General features: G+C 39.8%; 3 protein-coding genes across 6 annotated transcripts; 2 read left to right on the top strand and 1 right to left on the bottom strand.

Annotated features, from left to right (window-relative positions):
• The first annotated feature begins 39 nt into the window (after positions 1-39).
• Positions 40-4,959, top strand: LOC126998099 (tubulin gamma-1 chain). Its single transcript, XM_050859489.1, has 8 exons — positions 40-262; positions 857-1,059; positions 1,647-1,930; positions 2,310-2,504; positions 2,758-2,869; positions 3,095-3,226; positions 3,486-3,668; positions 3,960-4,959. Exons 1-8 carry the CDS (start codon positions 214-216, stop codon positions 4,167-4,169), a joined length of 1,368 nt encoding a protein of 455 aa, XP_050715446.1. The 5' UTR covers positions 40-213; the 3' UTR covers positions 4,170-4,959.
• Positions 4,960-6,189: 1,230 nt separating this feature from the next.
• LOC126998096 (mitochondrial chaperone BCS1-like) lies at positions 6,190-12,666 on the top strand. 3 transcript variants are annotated; one of them, XM_050859486.1, is made up of 10 exons: positions 6,190-6,242; positions 8,033-8,185; positions 8,384-8,595; positions 10,510-10,649; positions 10,829-11,023; positions 11,419-11,588; positions 11,862-11,925; positions 12,053-12,170; positions 12,264-12,402; positions 12,518-12,666. In XM_050859486.1, exons 2-10 carry the CDS (start codon positions 8,075-8,077, stop codon positions 12,656-12,658), a joined length of 1,290 nt encoding a protein of 429 aa, XP_050715443.1. In that variant the 5' UTR covers positions 6,190-6,242; positions 8,033-8,074; the 3' UTR covers positions 12,659-12,666. The 3 variants fall into 3 exon arrangements, with proteins under 3 accessions (XP_050715443.1, XP_050715441.1, XP_050715442.1); XM_050859484.1 differs by having other exon boundaries at positions 6,214-6,357; XM_050859485.1 differs by lacking the exon at positions 10,510-10,649 and adding an exon at positions 8,886-9,025 and having other exon boundaries at positions 6,214-6,357.
• LOC126998095 (telomerase Cajal body protein 1-like) lies at positions 12,655-19,178 on the bottom strand. 2 transcript variants are annotated; one of them, XM_050859481.1, is made up of 11 exons: positions 18,954-19,177; positions 16,255-16,840; positions 15,975-16,069; positions 15,673-15,799; positions 15,404-15,490; positions 15,112-15,248; positions 14,858-14,941; positions 14,339-14,454; positions 13,990-14,119; positions 13,735-13,861; positions 12,655-12,925 (listed from the first exon to the last, which is right to left on the bottom strand). In XM_050859481.1, exons 2-11 carry the CDS (start codon positions 16,797-16,799, stop codon positions 12,748-12,750), a joined length of 1,626 nt encoding a protein of 541 aa, XP_050715438.1. In that variant the 5' UTR covers positions 16,800-16,840; positions 18,954-19,177; the 3' UTR covers positions 12,655-12,747. The 2 variants fall into 2 exon arrangements, with proteins under 2 accessions (XP_050715438.1, XP_050715439.1); XM_050859482.1 differs by lacking the exon at positions 12,655-12,925 and having other exon boundaries at positions 13,041-13,861; positions 18,954-19,178.
• Positions 19,179-20,006: the final 828 nt, after the last annotated feature.

The raw sequence follows: 20,006 nt of genomic DNA, 5'->3' as shown, positions 1-20,006 counted from the left end.
GAGCTTACGAGAGGCAGTTTCCCGCCATTTGAACGTAAACAAATCGAAGTTGGAGGAGGAGTTCCCCGTTCAAGGAGGAGGCGAAGGATACCCACGCCCAGGGACCAGGAGGGAGGCATAGAATCATCCCGCAGGACACGAGAGCAGCGAAGGAGAGCCTGAGAGTAGGAGTGAAGCAATTGGTGTGCCCAGGACGGGGTAGAGGAGGGGAGGATGCCTTGCGAGATCATCACCCTGCAGTTGGGCCAGTGCGGCAACCAGAGTACGTGACACTGAGGGCTTCGTATTTATTTGCACGTCCATTACAGTGTAGAATAATAGTCCAAGTGAAGCTGCAAGGGAGGTAGAGCATGTATTATCAGTAAGAGGTATGATACTATACATATGATGGGATCTTGATTACATGGTCACTGTGGGCTTGGTGTTCTGTTTCCATGTCTTTTACAGTACCGTACCAAGGAAGTAAGGTAGGTCATATAACATCAGTGATCTCATGGTAAAAGGCAGTATAATATCAGTGGTAATAGACAGAATGGTAACCTCAGTGTGTGTTCACAGGGCTTTGTGATATATTTGCATGTCTGTTATTATATAGAGCAAAAGACCAGGTGAAGCTGCAAGGATGATAGAGCTTAGAATATCAGTGATCTCATGGTAAAAGAGGAATATCAACTTTATCATGTAAGATAGATATTTTACACAAGAGCAAACAAATCATTATACCTAAAAGTAATTCTCCATCAGATTTTTTCGATTATTACATCAGATAATGAAGATGTTATATACAAATCACATTTTTCGCCAGACTAATAAGAAATAGGAATGAACAGTATCACAATAGCACTTTTATTTCCAGTTGGGTTTGAGTTCTGGAAAAAGCTCTGCAGTGAACATGGGATCTCCCCTGAGGGCACGCTGGAGGACTATGCTACTGAAGGCACGGACCGGAAGGATGTGTTCTTCTACCAGGCGGATGACGAGCACTACATCCCCCGCTCCGTCCTGCTGGATTTGGAGCCTCGGGTCATCCACAGCATCATGAATTCTCCCTATGCTAAGGTCAGGCTCATGTCATGTATTAATTAGTCTTTTATATTTATAGGAATAACCAGCATTTATAGATTTATTTAAGGTTGCAGTAAAGCATATATTTTTACAACATACCAGTCCAGTCTTGCCCTCCAAACTGTCATTTATCAGCCTTTATCATATATGGGAATAACTTTACCATATATAAACTTAATTATTTTATTATGTTGTAGTAAAGTGAATATTTGTTAACCTGCCAGTTCAGTCTCTCCCTACACTATGGTCAGGTTTTTGTTTTAGTTATCAGTCTTAAATATATATAGGAATAAAACAAACATTTATATAATTATTTTATCATCATGCAGCAGCGAAGTGATTTTTAATATCCTTTCAGTCCAGTCTCATCCAACCATTTGCATTATCTTTCATAAATTGATTCCTGCTTTCCTACATTACTACAATAATTTGAATATTTTTAGTCCATGCCAGTACAGTCTTCCTTTCACCTAATCACCCTTCATGGACTTACCTGCTTGCCTTATCTTGCAGTAAATGGACTGTCTTTACTCATTTCCAGTATCTTCGCATCAAGCTTATTATTATGTGTTTTCTTCCAGCTTTATAACCCAGAGAACATCTACATGTCCAAGCAAGGAGGAGGAGCAGGCAATAACTGGGCCGCCGGGTTTAGCCAGGGCGAGCGTATCTATGATGAAGTGTTTGACATCATTGACCGTGAGGCTGATGGGTCAGACAGCCTTGAAGGGTTTGTGTTGTGCCACAGTATTGCAGGTGGCACAGGGTCTGGCCTCGGTTCATACATCCTGGAGCGCCTCAATGATCGCTTCCCCAAGAAACTGGTACAAACTTACTCAGTGTTCCCAAACCAGGATGAGATCAGGTGAGTGAGAGAAACCTTACCTTACCTGTCAGAAGAATTGTTTGTCTCAAGCTTTCTAAAATTTGGTTGGTGAGCTCACTTCCAATCCATGTGCCAGTTATATTTTTCACTAAATTATCATGTGGTCAACCTTATGTTAACTCTGAAACCTATGACATAACATTAATGCCTCACTGAAGTTAGCATAAAATGGGATCTTGATAACTTTTTGCCATTCATGTTTAACTTTTCAATTTTTTATGCATATGCCCAGTGTAAGAATTATTCTTCAGTTGCATTTTTGTCCAGATATGAAAATCCCTGCTTTGATAGACTTGATTTTAATGTCTAACCATAGCATTTCCATGTAAGCGTTTGTCAAAATAATCTTTCTCCTCAGCGATGTGGTTGTTCAGCCGTACAACTCCCTCTTGACCCTGAAGCGCCTCACCCAGAGTGCAGACTGCGTGGTGGTGCTGGACAACACTGCACTCAACCGTATTGCCTCAGACCGCCTCCACATCAACAACCCAACCTTCTCCCAGATCAACTCCCTCGTCTCCAACATAATGTCCGTCTCCACTGCCACTCTGAGGTGTGTGGAACTCTATTGTTTAGTCATTTGCCCTCTTGTTAACTTTAATAGGTTATATATAAGAAAAAACTGCCACTGAAACTGAAAATATCCTTGTCTTTTCATTGATATTTCATTCATTCACTCAGAAATGTTAAAGTATATCTGTAAGACAACTAAAATACACATGTGAGAATATGAATTTGGTAGAAAAAGTACATTTGATAGATAAAAGAGAATTTCCTTATATATTCACTACTTTATATGTTTGCAGGTACCCATCCTACATGAACAATGATTTGATCGGCCTCATTGCACCTCTCATCCCCACCCCAAGGCTCCACTTCCTCATGACAGGCTTCACCCCACTCACCACAGACCAGGAGGTGAGGCAAGGGATGATGTGCACTCATTGCTTTACTCTGCGTGGCATAGATCTCCATGTCTTGTCTTGTTATTGCTCGTTTCCATCTTCCTATCACGAGGATAATAATGTTTTCATCATCATTCCAATGTCTGTTTGTCAATTACCAAAAAACTCTTAAAATGAATTGCTATATTGTCACCAAATACACATGGAAACATCCTGAGGTGAATATCTCATCCTTTAGGTGGCCTCTGTGAGAAAAACAACAGTTCTGGATGTGATGCGACGACTCCTGCAGCCCAAGAATATGATGGTCTCAACACCCCTTGACCGCAACACCCAGCATTGTTACATATCCATTCTCAACATCATCCAGGTAATGTTTTTAGACTTTGTTAAATGTTTGAATAATTACACAACTTTAGCAGCTGAGCTATCATTATTGGCAAAGGCAATACTGAACAACCTAATTCATATACAGTACTTTAATTTCAATAACTCGGCACTCAATTTTTACCTGTTGTAGTGGATCAAAAGCTTACAAACAAATAAAAAAGATTATTCAGGTGGATCATCACCTTGCAAACAAACATTTCTAATCTGTTGTGGATCATAACCTCATAAACACATTTCAGGGTGAAGTTGACCCAACACAGGTTCACAAGTCCTTGCAGAGAATAAGGGAGAGAAAAATGGCACAGTTCATCCCTTGGGGGCCAGCCTCCATACAGGTGGCCCTTTCCAAGAAGTCTCCATACATCCAGTCAGCTCATAGAGTGTCTGGCCTCATGCTGGCCAACCATACCAACATCTCTGCTGTAAGTTGTATGTGTTTGTGTTTATAGGGGTGGAAGGATGGAGCTTAGGGACTTGGCATAGCTGGAATAGTGAAAGAAATGTGGTTGATTTAAAATGAATATTATTGAAAACAATGCAGAAAACTAAGAGAAGAATGTAATTTTTTCACATTGCAGAAGATGCTTGTAGAATTAACTGATAAACCTAGAGAATAGTTATGTAGAAACTGATTATTAGATATGTAATCAGTAAAGTAACATTTAATCATCCTGCATTATGAAAAGTTCATCCTTCAATACTACTTTTTGCAGCTGTTTGAGCGCACACTGAGGCAGTACGACAAGCTAAGGAAAAGAGAAGCCTTCTTGGAGCAGTTCCGCAAGGAAAGTATGTTTATCGACAGCTTGGATGAACTGGATCAGTCAAGAGAGGTGGTGCAGCAGCTGGTGGATGAGTACGTGGCAGCTACAACTCCTGACTACCTCTCGTGGGGGTTGAATCAGGGCTCGGTGGAAGCCTGAGCTTGACCTGCAGCTTACATCTTCTGAACATTAGATTGTGTGTGTGTTGTGTAGGACAACAAAGCAGCCATATAGCACAGATCTCCCTCAGTGTCACGAGTGTGTGAGGCATCTTGAGAGAGTAGGCTTGGTTTTTTTCCCTTTGTGATATAGGCAGTGTCCTTGTTTTGCACAGTTTTGTTATGAAGAACCAGATTCCTTTGAAGCACTTACATTGTAAATATCATTGTTGATTAGTGTCAGTAATAGGTCTTGGCATCTTGCAACAGTTTTGATTTCTGAACAAAAATAATTATAGGAGGGGGAGAGCCAGTCCCCAGTATAGGAAATGTATTCTGAATCCTCAGTTTACTGAAATGTGTAAGTTATTAAAAGTAAATACAGTACATGTATGAACAGAAAGTAAATTAAACACTTTACCTCAAATTCTTGCAACATTTTAGGGGCTTCAGCCTCTGCTTTCAAAATGTAGTTAGAACTCTTCCACCACTGTAGGGTGTGGAGTCAGTGCCATCATTTTTTGTATGTAGATAGTCTCAGTATGACAAATAGATGTAGCTTAGCGTCAAAGTATAACTTCTAATTTCTAATGAGCTGAACTGGAAATATTCTTCTCTTTTATGTGTAGAATACCTACACACAGGTTACTCTGACTTTTTTATTTTATTCAGTAAACCCTCATTCCCTTGCTGCATCAAACTTCCATCAATCCAGTTGAAGCATGACTAATAATCAGTACATATGGTGACAATTAATGGAGTCCCAGGAGCTGAATATAATTTTGACAATACTCTTTGTGCCTTGCTTCCCTGTCTTAAGTTATACTGTGTTTGTAAATTTTAGTTGGTAAATATACATTATTGTATTTATTAATACATTTATAAACAAAATGTATTTATTTATTTAACCTTAACTCAGAGAAAGAGAGTATGTGAATACAATATAGCTGTTTAACCACTTGGCAGAATATTTTATACTTTACTTGAGTGTGAATCTGCCTCTTGTAGTTATATGGGTGATTTTTTTGTATGTGTGAGTGCAGCCTTACCAAGCTGCACATTCAATACAAGATAAGATTGTTTTATTTATTCTTATTTATTTCTACAATGTTCACTGCTGTATCCAATGGGGGCCTCCAGCACTGCAAGTCTTCTGTGCTTCCCTACATAGGATTAGGGTAGTGGGTGGTTGGTCTTCACAGTCATACATTTAAGCTTCATAGCATCACATTATATAATAGTATCAATTAACTCCACACACACACACACAGTTCGTTATTCACTACTGGGATAGAAGATAAAAACAGTTCGTCACTCACGTCTGTTAATACTGTGGGGGAAGTTCAAAGTCATGAACTAATTATACTTAAGGTAAATTTTAGCAGTCTGTAAGATAAAACATGGGTAAATTTAGCTGTCTAAGATAAAACATTGGTAAAATTAGTCGTCTGAAGTACCTTATTCTCACTAAACATTCTGCAGAGAGTACCAAAGGAGTCTAAAGGGTTATATGATCTGAAATAACTGAAATCTGCCTTACATGTATCCCTTGGTCCCATTCTTTACAAGTTTGATTAAATTCTAACCTCAGTACTCTATTCATCACAGCATACACCTAGTAGTCTAAACAATAATTAATACACCCATCTATATAAAGTGATCTGTGCAAGGTAGGACACAAATAACTCAGTCTTTTTTACTTAATTGTCTTATATCTACTCACTTATATACAAACTCCTACAGACTGGCGTACCTACAGATTTCAGGTCCCCCTTTCTATCCCTATTTCGTATACCTCATATTGCCTAACTTTTGTACATGGGGTAGCAACCAGGTGAGTTAACCAAAGGAGTCTATGGAGAGGGTAGTCATCTGAAATAATCGTAAGACAGAACTTCGATAAATTTAGCCTCCTGAAGCACTTTACACTCCCTAAACATTCTGTAGAGAGCACCAAAGGAGTCTAGAGGGCTATGATCTGAAATAACTGAACGTAACCCAGTGACCCAAAGGAGTGAGGGAATGGCACTATCATCATCATCATCAGGACGGAGGCATGGCACAACAAGACGAGGTGATACACTCATCTTTCAGCCATATTCCCCCTGTATTTTAGAACTTGTGGCCACTCCCTGCATCACCCATAACAGGAACTCGTCAGTGGTGCCAGAATAACCACTCAGGGCGAGGTAAATGAGACACATCCCTGAGCGGCGGCCGGCTGAGGAACGTTTCTTATCTGATTTCTTGCCTGGATTTCTTACGTAGATTTCTTACGTAGATTTCTTACGTAGATTTCTTACTTGGATTTCTTACTTGGATTTCTTACTCGGATTTCTTACTTGGATTTCCTACTTGGATTTCTTACCTGGATTTCTTACCTGGATTTCTTACCTGGATTTCTTACTTGATTTCTTACCTAGATTTCTTACTTGATTTCTTACCTAGATTTCTTACTTGGATTTCTTACCTAGATTTCTTACTTGATTTCTTACCTAGATTTCTTACTTGGATTTCTTACCTAGATTTCTTACTTGGATTTCTTACACTCCAGGAGAAGAAGAAGAAGGGACTAGGTTAGGTATCTGTCTGTTAGATGTAGCTCAGAACACCACCTCATTGCCACAAGTCATAACTGGGCATGTGTGTGTAGCCTGTGCACTGTGTGCAGCGTTATTTCCTATTAGTGGCTGACCCTTTCAGAAGGTATTTATCTAGTTTAACACCCATCACATGGGAGTTTGGCATTGTTTTTTCTGACATGTCTTGTTGTTCTATTCATCTTTCTTTATGACCATTTCCAGCAGAAATGGTTGGATGAGGGATGCAAAGCTCCCTCCCGTAGGGGTGACATTGTCTGGATGGATAAGTATAAAGGGGGTTCAAGGAGGGGTGAAGTTTTATTTTTTGTGGGGAACAGTTAACAGATATATGAAAAACATCAAAACTCACCAGAAATAAACAGTTTTGTGCACCATTGTGAGACATGAAGTCACAGATATCAACATTTTAGAAAATATTGAAAATATTGTAACAAAAATTGACCCATGCAACTCGGTATATTTTTCCTGGTGTGCTTTTTTATTGATCTATCAGAAATCAACATATTTATTCCTCTGTCTTTAATCTAAAAAGTCAAAGCTTGCCTGGCTAACAAGACCAAAGAGACAGTATCAGTGCAGCTAAATAAGGACTAAGATTAGATTTGTTAACTTTCACATACCTCATTGCCTACCTTATGAATTTCTCTTACTGCCACATGTCTTCTACTAACCTTCATGACAGATTAGCATATTTCATTGCTGTTTACACTTATTTTAATCCTTACACTCTGTACTATAATTTTCCAAGAAAATTCAAAGCTAGTAGAAGACAGATATATGACTACACATCCCTTTCGCAGTTTTTTTTTTTTTTTTTTTTTTTTACGTCTTGGCCTATTGCGCCGGTAGGCTTCTTCCCGGTGGATCCTGATGGTCGGTCCAAGGCTTCTTCCCGGTGGGTCCTGATGGTCGGCCCACCCCATTCTGGCACAGGCGAGTGTTTATAGCGGCGCCATCTTGCATTAGCTCATGCTGCCCTCCTGGAGCTCATCTTTAATCCTAGAATCTAGAGTCCGGGTTGATAGGTGGTCTTCTGGACAGCATGTGGGTAGTTTTAAGCCACTCGGCGGCGACTGAAAAATCCCAGCTTGGTGGCACCGGTCGGGGATTGAACTCGCGTCCTCCTGAACGCGGGGCCGTTTTGCTATCTGTTCAGCCACCGCCTACCTCCCTGATTGACATATTTTACCACTCTCCTGTTTGAATACATTTTCTATATATATTTTGCCACTGTCCTTTACTTAAACATTTTCTTTCACAGTATTAACTATGTGAAGGCCAGTACACCACCATCACCACCACCATGCCTCTCCCGGACTTCATATCATCCCTGACGGACAATCCGTACTTCAGCGCTGGGTTTGGGCTGTTTGGCATAGGAGCTGGGGCCGCTGTCATGAGGAAAGGCTACATGGTAAGGAAAAGGCTGTAATGGTTACTTTTCAAATTTCATTATGTAGCTAGTGATATATATATTTTTTCTGTAAGATTAATTCACATATAGCCTTTATTTGTATGTACTATGCACCTATGGATTTTTTTCCTCTCACTAGATAAATGAGAAGCTTTCATAATAATACTGAGTTCATTGGTATTCATCCTATCTTATCAGATGGGGATGATTCTGTTCCGTCGACACTACATGACGACACTAGAGGTGCCATGCCGCGACAAATCGTACCAGTGGCTGCTGCAGTGGATCACCCTCAAGGGAGCCAAGAAGACACAACATCTCAGTGTGGAGACAAAATTTCAGCAAATAGAGACTGGCAGGATCACCACACGACACGACTTTATTCCCAGTATTGGCGAACACTTCTTTTGGTGAGTGTGTCAGTTTTAAGATTAGCTGCTAACAAATAAACTGAAGAATGTTTTCATTTGCTCTCATCCATTGTTTGAATCCAGTTATCATTTCAAAGTGATGGTATGCCTATGACCAGCTTTTGCATATTTTTAATCTGTAAGGCTTGTGGAAATGCTTTTGCCCAGAATTTATTAAACAAGACAAATCAAATACTGCTCTGCAGTGAATTGATAAAACTGAATGGAAATGTCTTCTTAGTGTAGCTGCAAGGAAAGGGGTAAAGGATTAATGGTTGGGGCATGAGCAGGTACGGGGGCACCTGGCTGAAGGTGGAGCGCTCCCGGGAGCAGCACACGCTGGACCTGCAACACGGCACACCTTGGGAGAATGTCACGTTCACTGCCTTTGGCAAACAGAAGCAACTCTTCCAACGTATAATCTGTGAAGGTGTGTACTTGTGCAGCATTTCAATAAGGATTGCATATTGGTTTTAACTTTCTAAAAGAGTTTATGGAAATGAAAATTTATCAGATCTGAGTTTGTGGTTTTCCTCCATGCCATGATTCATACCATTTACTCTTCATGTGAAGGCAAAACGAAGTAATTAATGATTCTGAGTATCATTTGAAAGAATGATGCATGTAATTTCATGTGAATGTCATCTTCGATGGTAAACATTTGTGATGTAATAAATTATGTATAAGCCATCGTATAGGCTCTTTAGATAATTGGATGACCCATCATCAACACTATAGTCGGTTCCACGAGAGCTAGAGGAGATTTTCCTTCAAGGGTGGACTCGCGGACTTGGTGTCATTTCTTGAGTGACGGTCTCCCCGCCGCTCATTGGCTGTTTTTTCCTAGATCTAAGCTGCGGCAATTTCGTTTGCCATGACATAGCCTACTATCTCTTGCTCTCTGCTACCTCTTAAAATCAACACTATTGGTATATAAATGTAATTATTCTTATAATCGCTCTTCCTTATGGCTATTTATTAGTTTATTACCCACAAATATTAGAAATATATATCAGGAATAATGATAGGACGATGAAAGAAATGAAAAGGTTCTTGCCTTTGGCCAATGTTTCCGTTATGACTCCGTAGCATCACTACACATTATGACTAGGCAAGGCCTAAAAATATACCAAGAAATCTTACAATGAGTTAATTAGAATGTAGCCTAGCACTTTGTAGTAGTAAAAAGTTTAAAAAGTCTAGCCTCAACAGTCGCTTCAATCGCTGGACATTGTCCGTTTACGTGCAGTTCTGACTTAGTTATGTTATGAATGTCGTTTCAGATTCATTTATGATAGTTCAAAAGGCACATACTTATCAATAAAGATATTATTGCATTATTTTTTATCGGTGCAGTCTGTTACTTTACAACTCAAATGGGGTTTTGGTAGGAATACAAAGTCAATTTTATGCACATCAGAACAAGTTAATAATTGGCCAATGAGCGTGCAGTACCATCACCTATGCAATGATACCAAGTTCGCGAGTGTACCCCTGAAGGAAAATCTCTGCCAGCTCTCGTGGAACCAACTATAATTAACCATGTGTTTGGCTTGGTTGAGGGCAAATGTTTATACAAGGTCCTTCATTGATGGTTCTCTTCATTGAGAACAATAAAGAAATGATATTCAGTATTTTACTCAAAATCTCTCAGCTCACTGTAGTTTGAATGCTGTCTGGAAATATCACAAAAGATAAATGCTTCAACTCTTATTCATTTGTTAAACAAGACAAATCAAATACTGCTCTGCAGTGAATGAAAAGAAGAATATTTCCATTATCATGATCATTTTGCTATGCAGTTCCATCTAAAGCCACTTATTTATGCATTATTTCTTCATTATTTAAACAAAGACTATACAGTAGGGTATGGTAATAAATAAGAAAGTACTGAAACAGTAATAATCTTTTCAGGTATAAAAGAACTTGGATTCGGGTAGAGCGGACAAGGTCACAACAAACTATAGATGTCCATATGGGTGTTCCTTTTGAAGATCTCAAACTCACAGCCTTTGGCAAGAATAAGCCGCTATTCTTTGAAATTTTAGCTGAGGGTTAGTTATTTCTGTTTCTGGTGTCGAAAGATAGTTCTCCAAAATTAGGGACATCTGGGCTTCTTTTGAAAGTTCATAATTTACTAGGAGCATCTGTCATGTAATAGTGTTATATTTAGATCAGGGTTTATGTACTTAAATTCATATATTTTTTATCAAAATAATAAATTCCACCACAGCTCGTGACTTGGCCATAAAGCAAAATGAGGGGAAGACCATTATGTACACGGCATATGGCTCAGAATGGCGGCAGTTCGGCAACCCAAGGAAACCCAGGCCACTCAACTCAGTTGTTCTCGATGAAGGGATTTCTGAACGAATACGTAAAGATGTTCAAGATTTTATGAACAACCCAGAGTGGTATTCCAATAGAGGTGAGAAACATTTTTGTACAGAGGCAAATATTATATGTCAGCTTTGATACCATTACATTATGTTTACTCCTTTTGGTAAAAATTTGTTTTAGTACTGTGCCAGTATTTCATTATCTACATTATGAAACATCACTAGCTCTTCATATATCTTTTCTACAAACGTTCAACAATCATGAAAATGCTTTCAAAATCCTATTCAAGGATTATTTATTGTTGAAAATAGGGCATAATATTCACGAAAGCGTAGCCTCCTCTGGCGGCGGCCGCAGTGGCGGTGCAGCCACCACAGCCGCAAAATAGCTTGCAGAGGGTTTAGGGTGGGGGAGCATATTTAAACTACCCCAACCAAACTGTATGACCTGACAGCATTATCATTTGCTTTATGTCTTGGGCAGGCATCCCATACCGGCGGGGGTACCTACTGCACGGCCCCCCTGGTTGTGGGAAGAGTTCCCTCATCACAGCACTTGCAGGGGACCTACAGCTTGGAATCTGTGTCCTTAACCTCAGTGAAAGAGGACTCACTGACGACAGACTCAACCACCTGATGGCACTTGCCCCAGAAGTATGTAGCAAGGTTTCATGCAGTGTTGGTAGTGGTGCTTCTGTGAGGTTATGACATTTTCATGTTATGTTGAAAGAATTTTTTTGTGTAGGTTTGGATTTTCAATTGTAAAGTTTCAGATTTGTGACTCATATTAGCTCCAGTGTGTTTAGCATTTATCTAATTTCTCACACTTCCTTTTTTCTGTTAATTTCCAGCCTCCCTACTCCATATACAGAAAATAGGATTGCTATGAGTGCTATCTTGAGTGAATAATTTATTTCTACTTTACAGAATACAATAATCCTGCTAGAAGATATTGATTCAGCTTTTGCAAATAGGGAGGAAACTTCTGAAGGTAAGTTTACATAAATGACTGCAAATTACAAGTTAGTTTTGAGTATTTTTAATTCATCTGTGTATTGTAATTTGAATTACTTTTTAGATATGTTATGCAAGAGCTTCATTTGAATTTTTTTCCACAGTAAAGGCAGCCTATGCAGGCCTCAACAGACTGACATTCAGTGGATTGTTAAATTGCCTTGATGGGGTTGCCTCATCAGAAGCAAGGATGGTGTTCATGACAACCAATTATCCTGAAAGGTATGCTGGTGCAGAGTAGACTGTTGAGGTTAAGAAATGCTGTAAACATGTGAGTCATCAATTTATTACTTTCATCCATTTTATTCCCTGCAGGCTTGATCCAGCTCTGATTCGCCCTGGTCGTGTTGATCTGAAGGAGTACATTGGGTACTGCACGCCAAGCCAGCTGGTGACAATGTTTAGAAGATTCTACCCTGAAGTCCCAGTTGACTTAGCTTTTACCTTCTCAGAGGTAAGAGTGCTGTGGCATTTCACTGCATTACAATAATTTGCATACCTACCCATGTAGAGAAGTGCAGCCCCAAATGCAGCTTACTTCCACCTTCTAATGAAGACTTTATTTACAGAGTGTCCAGAGCCTCAAGGTGCCTGTGAGTGCCGCCACCATACAGGGACACTTCATGCAGCACAAAGAGGACCACTTAGGGGCCATTGACAATGTCTCTTGTTTGAAAAGCACAGATGGTTTTAAGAAAACTGCAGATTGAATTAAGTAATTTTATTTTTTAAAATTTGTATTATAAAGTCATGTAGTATAGGAACAGATAATTGTACATACTATGAAATTACTGTGTAATTATATTCCTCCTAGCCACCATAATTTCACTGCATTTTCCTGCAGTGCTCTTCTATTTGTGAACAAACCCTTTGGTTCTTCACTGTCTGAAGAGGAATCTAAATCAGATCCTGATACAGGCTCAGGAAAGTGTCGTTGTCCTGAGCTAGTGGCAAGGACGGGACAGTAAGGATGGATGCTGTAAAATAAATATATGTATATAGCAAAGATGCCAAATTGGTTACAAATGTCTTTCAATAATTACAACTGTTAATCTTGACACCCTTATTATCATGAACAGAAGTTAAGAGAAATTGGGAGGGGGGAGGGGGTAAGAATGATACCAGCAAAATAAGGACTGGGTGCATGTTAAAAGAAATGAAGAGATAAAGGAAAGCAGAGGTGAGCAGTATGAGTTATAAAATTGATAATATAGTGTGGCCATATCCATAGGGGGAGGGGGAGGATATGAATCAACATGGAAAGTAGCACAGCAATCATGAATACACGATGGAAAGTAGCTATGGAAAGAGTGTGTGTGGTGTGTTAAGATGGGATTGAGCTAGTAATGAGGATGTGTTTGAGTTCTGGAATGGCTGTAACAGCAGAGTGGAGTGTGGAGAGGTTGAATGGGTAAAACCATGCTATGAGATGGTCTGGACATAAGAATAAATGAGGGTAACTTTGTTTAGTGTATGATACAGGACAGAGGGAGATGGCATCATGGGGAGACAACTGGTAAAATGGATCATTAGAGCGGATAAGTATTAGAGAAAGTTGGCAGGTGAAGGATTTAGTTTGCATAGAGGGAGTGCCAGGAAAAGGAATATTGGAGACTTATGTCATGGCCACTCCCTTGGGAGAAATTCACATGATGGGACAAGGCATCAGAGATATAGATAGATTACTATAACTGATAGTAAAGGAAGTAGGAGCCTATATGTGATTTCTCAATTATTGTTTAGCTTAATATGTAAATAAGAGAAACCTAAGATTTCTTGTACTTGCCTCACTCCATTGGTGCAGTCCTTATGTGCCACAAATGATGAGGATGGTTCCTTAGTAAACTCATCATCAGAGGCAGCCTCCCACCCCTCATTCAGGTCCCACTTCAACACTCGTCCTCCGGTGTCTCCTGCAAAATATGAAAGATAACCATGGAGCTGTATGATCAAAAGTGGGGTTATGAGACTGATGATATATGTTACACTATGTGACTAATTTTCAAATACATAAAAGTGTAAATTGAAACTATATACGTACCAGAAACAAGGAAGCTACTGGAGTGAGGTTCTAAGTCAAAGTATATCCTCTGACTTGTAGAAACTTCCCTCTTGTAGCCACAGAGTAATGTCCCTGGATTCCTGATGTCCCAGCAGAGGATCTCATTGTTCTATGAGAAAAAGAAAAAGTTTTGTGAAATGGCATTAAACCACCTTTACTGTTTTCCAAGCTGTTAGCTGCAGAAACAAAGGGTAAAGAGGGCAAAAATTGCAGGATTTCAACAAAAGCCAATAACAATACCAAACTCAAAGTACACAATGTTAAAAAAAACATTTATATGCAAGAAATCTATCAAAGAGCCCCCAGGCACTGCTGAACCCAAGAATACCTTGCGAGATCCTGAAAAAAGTTTTGTGCCACATGAAGAAAACTTGACTTGGGTCACACCTCCCATGTCACCATCAATCCGGCAAAACAAATTATTCCTCTCTAGGTTGTAGAGACCTGGAATGGAAAAAATGTGGAAAGTAAGTTTTGGTCAAATCAACAAATTGAATATAATTTTGAAGAAAAATTGGTAGACACCCCAGCACACCACCTGAGTATTAGTTTAGACAGCGACAATGATCTGGACATAGAGGCCTAGCTTTGGCTTGCGTCCAGTAACTCCGTAAGGTTCCGTAAGGTAAGGTAATTGTCACAACAAAGAAAAGAACAACCAAAATATTTTCGGACAATTTACAGTTTCACCCAACCAATGATTGTCTTACGTGGTTCATGTTTTTCTGGTTATAAATGTAGTGAATTGCATGATTTTGTACCTCATTTCCGTCGCAAAAGTCTACTTTTCGAGTTATGCCTCTTTAGCACAAAGAGCTAGTAGTATACTTAAAGGATTCAGTCTTACCAATTGAACCAAGGTAACTGCCCGCAGCAAAGATAGCTGGCATCTGAGGGTTGAAACTTGTACAGGAGATGATCCCAGGATGCTCTGAAAAGATCACATTCCACTTCAAACACCATTGTGGGAAAACCTATGCAAATATATGTATACAAAGGTTATATTATTCTATGCTCTTCTTTCTGTATATCTGGAACAGCATTAAAAATTATAAAGCAGAGTAGAGTATTAAGTTTATAGGAAAGATGCAATGTACTTACCCTTAGCTTCAATCTGCTCAAAGTATCTGCCTGGGCGTTGGGTGTGGAAGGTGCGCAGGCACTTCTTGAAGCCTGCCACCATTCTGGACCCATCCAGGTTAAACCCAACACTGTAAGCTGCAACCATTTCATCAAGGCTGCAAGGTAGTAAGATAATTATGTTATGGGTGTAAACGTGTTCCATGTGGACCATGAGCAATATCCAAACCAAATAAAAAATCACAGGAAATGTATTAATGAATTAAAACCCTGACTAAGTATTATATCACTTTATTTAAATGGAATAACTTACTGATTATATGAATGATAGCTGCAAATCAGGTGGCCATCCCAAGCATCCCATAAGTGGATTGGTTGGTCTCTACAAGTGGCAACAAAACTGAAAGGAAACATTACTTCATTATCACTGGTATTGAAAATACTTCCTCAACTCAGAAGTCTCATTTTACCCTGAAAACAAACCAATGTGGCTTATTATTAAAGTTAATGAGTGTAATATAGTTCACTGGATTTTTACAATCTCCATGTGGAAATACATATCAGTGTGAGAGACCCCCTTACCAGCAGGTGGTTGGGCTGTCAGAGCGCATGAGTGGGTACCAGCAGTAGTCATACACAAGCTCCTTCTCTCTGACAATGACGGCAGGCGTGCTGTAGTTCTTGGCCTCCTCTGCAAACCATGACTCGCCTGGTAAATGTTACAGTATTGTTAGACAACAAAACTTTTCACACAGTACTGTTAGACAAGAAACAACTATTCATATACTATTGTTAGACAGGAGAACTATTCATGCACTATTGTTGGACAAGAAAACTATTCATTACTGAGTATATGAACATTTGATGTCACACAACACACTTACACAGAAATGATCCCTGAAGCACTGGTGAGGGAAGGTTGAAGAGCCGCATCCTGGAGTCATTGGCGGCTACCAGAAGACAAGACCCATCAGGTGACCTGTACACAGGGTAACGAGATTCATACAGTTGGTGAGACATATCAAAGAAACACCTACATTCATATCTTTATACTCATACAGTTGAAGATTCCCATCTGGCTGTAAACTATACACCAACCAAAATGTCTATATTTTATCTTTTTGTATAAATGCAAGGAACTTTTAGATATAAGTGTTAACTAACCATTTACATCCTTTGGTGAAGTTTTCTTCAGAGGTTTTAAAATCTTCACTGTAGGTAATTGCCACCAATGGATTATCAAAGTTGTATTTAACAGAAGGCACAAAAGTTTCCTCTTGTTCACCAGGTGTTTCTGCCAAGTTTTCATTATCAGCTGATTCTGACATAATTTTTTCTTCTCCGTTACTACTGCTCTTACTATATTCATCACTGGGTGTACGTGACATCCATGGTTCTTTACTATGAAGTTCCTTTCTTTGTTTGGCAAATTTTTTGGTTTCACTATAAGATTTTGTTTCAAATTCAAACCGATCTGCTCCTTTCCGGGTCCTCAGATTGAACGAGTCTAGTGAAGGTGCTTGTGTATTGTGGTCACCTCCAGCTGGGTCACGGTCACCACCAGTTTGTTCCATCACCATCGCCTCAGCCTGTCCTGCCTGCATAGCGTCCCATTGTCTTTCAGCACAATAAGGCTCACTGTAAATTTTTGCAATCTCATGTTTCCTGAAGCCACCACTGTCAATTTTTCTTTGTTTCTTATTTTCCATAATTACAACTTTGTCCAATGCAGCACCAGCACCTTCTTAACCTGGAAAAGAGAAAAAAAAAAAAGTTAATTCAAAAGACTGCAACATATAAGCTTACATAAAATAGCAAATATATAGACCAATCTTAGCAATACCACACACACCTTGTTGAAATGTATCATTACGATTACCAAATATATCAATGACAAATGCAATATCCTCATGTTCGGAAAAGAAGACACTGACAGTTGAGGTTCTTGTGATAAATGTTACCCTTCCTGTTCTAAGTAAAGGAGAATAATGTCTGACACCATTCATTTATATTACAGTATCTTCAATAAGCCTTGCACACTGAATACTATCTGTCTTCCTCCTTCCTTCTTTCCTCTCTATATTTTCTTTCTCCTTTCCCCTGTATACTGTCTTTCTCCTTCCTATTTTCTTCTTTTCACTGTATACTGTCTCACTCCTTTTCACTGTATACTGTCTTTCTCCTTCCTTCTTCCTACTGTATATTTCCCTCCCTTCGTCCCCCTGTATACTGTCTTTCTCCTCCTTTCTTCCTTCTTTCCACTGTATATTTTCTTTCTCCTTTCCCCTGTATACTGTCTTTCTCCTTCCTTTTTCCTTCTTTTCACTGTGTAGTGCGGCGACGGCCTGATGAACGAGCCTCCCATAACCCACTTAGCCAGTGGGGTACCTCTTTGGCCGACTCGGTAAGGAGTGGCTCTCCCGTCATGCTGGTCGCGGGTTCAATCCCAGGCAGCCGGCGAATACCCTGATCTTGATTAATTTCTCGTGTTATTTCGATACACGCAGAGGTCGTGCTGAGAAATAGGAAGGATGGAAAAGAAGCTCGTCGGGGCATTACAGTGGTGGCATAGCGGTGGGCATCCTCTCCTGCAGTTCTGTTGAGCTTCCCCGAAAGGGTAACAGGTAGGATGGCCCATGCTCCGAGGGTAATAGAAAATGGGAGAGTTGGAGGTATGTCTCAAAGGGACATTGTGGAGTTATGTCTCAAAGGGACATTGTCAACACACAGAAATTAATCTACATAGGGAGGAAAGCCGTGTAGTGCGGCGACGGCCTGATGAACAAGCCTCCCATAACCCACTTAGCCAGTGGGGTACCTCTTTGGCCGACTCTCCCGTCACGCTGGTCGCGGGTTCAATCCCAGGCAGCCGGCGAATACCCTGATCTTGATTAATTTCTCGTGTTATTTCGATACACGCAGAGGCCGTGTTGAGAAATAGGAAGGATGGAAAAGAAGCTCGTCGGGGCATTACAACTGCATACTGTCTTACTCCTTCCTTCTTCTTTCCACTGCATATTGTCTTTATCCTTTCTTCTTTCTCTCCACCACATACTCTCTGTCTCTCCCTCTTGATCTTACTCTTTTAACAGGTCTCTCCAGGCTCTTTAATAAATATGCCCGTCATCTTAATTGTCCCTCTATCTTGCCGCCTTATAATAAACCAATGAGATTAACACAACACAAAAAACACACACCTGCCTACACTACACAAAGGTAGAGAATAACCCACATATCAGGAAATGCAACTAAAACACAGCGTCACTTCATAAAATAGGGAAATGACAGAAAAATACAACTATACGTGGGCCAGGCAACAACCCAAGCATCAATAGTGGGGGACAAATAGTAGAGAAAATGTCAATAGTAGGGATACATAGTAGATTACACGTGAATAATAGGGATAGAAACGTCAATAGTATGGATAGGAACGTCAGTGATAGGGATAGAAACGTCAGTAATAGGGATAGAAACGTCAATAGTATGGATAGAACCGTCAATAGAAGGGATAGAAACGTCAATAGTATGGATAGAAACGTCTGTAATAGGGATAGAAACGGCAGTAATAGGGATAGAAATGTCAGTAGTAGGGATAGAAACGTCAGTAATAGGGATAGAAACGTCAGTAGTAGGGATAGAAACGTCAATAGTAGGAATAGATGGTAGAATATACGTCAGTAATAGGGCTAGATGGTAGATTACACGTCAATAGTATGGATAGAAACGTCAATAGTAGGAAAAGACAGTAGAATACACGTCAGTAATAGGGATAAATAGTAGAATACACGTCAATGGTAGCGATAGAAACGTCATATTACCTCACAAAACAATGGAGGAAGAGATAACACGTGCCAGACTCTTACCAGACACCTGCACGGAGCCCAAGCCAGGTGAGCAGCAAGAGGGAGCACCTGGCAAACACCTGCAAAGCACCAATCAAGGGAAATAGGTAAGTGGGTGCGGGTGAAGGACTCGAAGGTGCCTCATCAGCTGCTGGTTGTTGTGGGGAGGTGCTTTTACAACGGTACCTCCCTTTTAAACGTCCTTCCTGTGCTTGTGGTTGTGTGTACGTGTACGTGTGTGTGTGTGTGTGTTCAAGATGCTTCACTCTGTCCTATAATTCCCTCTTTTTTTCAGTTTTGTTCCTTTTCCTAGCCAAAATGTGTCTTTCTCAAGCTTCTTCCTTTGTTTTAAGCTCATATATTGTGTGTTTTTTCTGTTATCTCCTGTTTATCCACTATATGTAATGAAATTGCTATAGCTCTGTCTCCAGCCTTTTCTTAATATTCTGAGCACTAGCAAAAAAAAAAAAAAGTTTTGTAAATCCTCCATCTTTCCCATCCCCCAAGTAAGATGATTGATGTTAATACGACATACACATTTAATTCCCACTCCAATTTTCCATTCCCTGTAGACATTCTAAAGACTTGATTTCTTTTCCATTTCTTCCCTCCACTGTTTTGAATCTTCTATCCTGTACCTATTAGATCTTCCGCAGCAGGTTTTCCTTTCTCATTCCCCCCAATACTCTTAAATTGCTGGATATATTTCTTGAGGTAGTTTTTTTGGGTTTCCTTCATTCACATGCAGCTGTCCTTCCTGATGTCTTCTTGATGTATGTAATGATCTTTCCAAGGTCGAAAGGGAGACTAAACGGGTTCTAATGGGTGCTCCTTTAGATTCATGATACAGAAGAAGGGTTGAACTACCAGAAGAGCCATAAAGCTACCCCTGGAAATGCCCAAAATTGTTAAAAAAGCCTTGTCAAATATGTGCTTGAACGCCTAAAATGCTTGACCTCGAGCCACGCATGCACGAAAACAAGCCGAGGGAAGGGGTTGATCTTTCGCCTTTCTTCTTCTATCCTTTATTAAATTTTCTGCAGGTCTTCCTTTCTGGATATATTTCTTTAGTTA

Source organism: Eriocheir sinensis, chromosome 13 (genome assembly GCF_024679095.1).
Source record: "Eriocheir sinensis breed Jianghai 21 chromosome 13, ASM2467909v1, whole genome shotgun sequence".
Taxonomy (NCBI): Eukaryota; Metazoa; Arthropoda; class Malacostraca; order Decapoda; family Varunidae; genus Eriocheir; species Eriocheir sinensis.
This window is presented reverse-complemented; position numbering and strand designations above follow the sequence as displayed.